Source organism: Cariama cristata, unplaced genomic scaffold (assembly GCF_000690535.1).
Source record: "Cariama cristata isolate BGI_N322 unplaced genomic scaffold, ASM69053v1 scaffold18213, whole genome shotgun sequence".
In the NCBI taxonomy this organism is placed as follows: Eukaryota; Metazoa; Chordata; class Aves; order Cariamiformes; family Cariamidae; genus Cariama; species Cariama cristata.
The window spans coordinates 1-217 of record NW_009607996.1 but is presented as its reverse complement, the minus strand read 5'-3'; the positions used below and the strand labels follow the sequence as shown (position 1 = coordinate 217).

At 65.4% G+C, this 217-nt stretch overlaps 1 protein-coding gene across 1 annotated transcript in view; it reads left to right on the top strand.

The window, feature by feature from the left end:
• The window catches only part of HIVEP1 (human immunodeficiency virus type I enhancer binding protein 1), a gene marked incomplete at both ends in the record, with an annotated part of 32138 nt that extends 31925 nt beyond the window's left edge, over positions 1-213 (top strand). The window contains 1 exon segment of the mRNA XM_009696971.1: positions 1-213. This exon segment is cut by the window's left edge and continues 15 nt beyond it. Coding sequence (XP_009695273.1) covers positions 1-213 — 213 coding nt within the window.
• Between the last annotated feature and the right edge of the window lie 4 nt (positions 214-217).

The following is a 217-nucleotide window of genomic DNA, read 5'->3' as shown; positions in this document are numbered from 1 at the left end:
CCCAGCCTGCAGCCTCTGCCACCGCTGGGCATGGAGACAGTGAACATCTTGGGCCTGGCAAACGCAAACATCGCCCCGCAGATGCGCCCTTCGGGAATTACCCTGAACGCCGTGGGCCTCCAGGTTTTGACCGCTGGCACGGCCCCGCAGGGCAACCCCAGCCCGCAGGCCCACATTCCCGGCTTGCAGATCCTGAACATCGCCCTACCGACCCTCA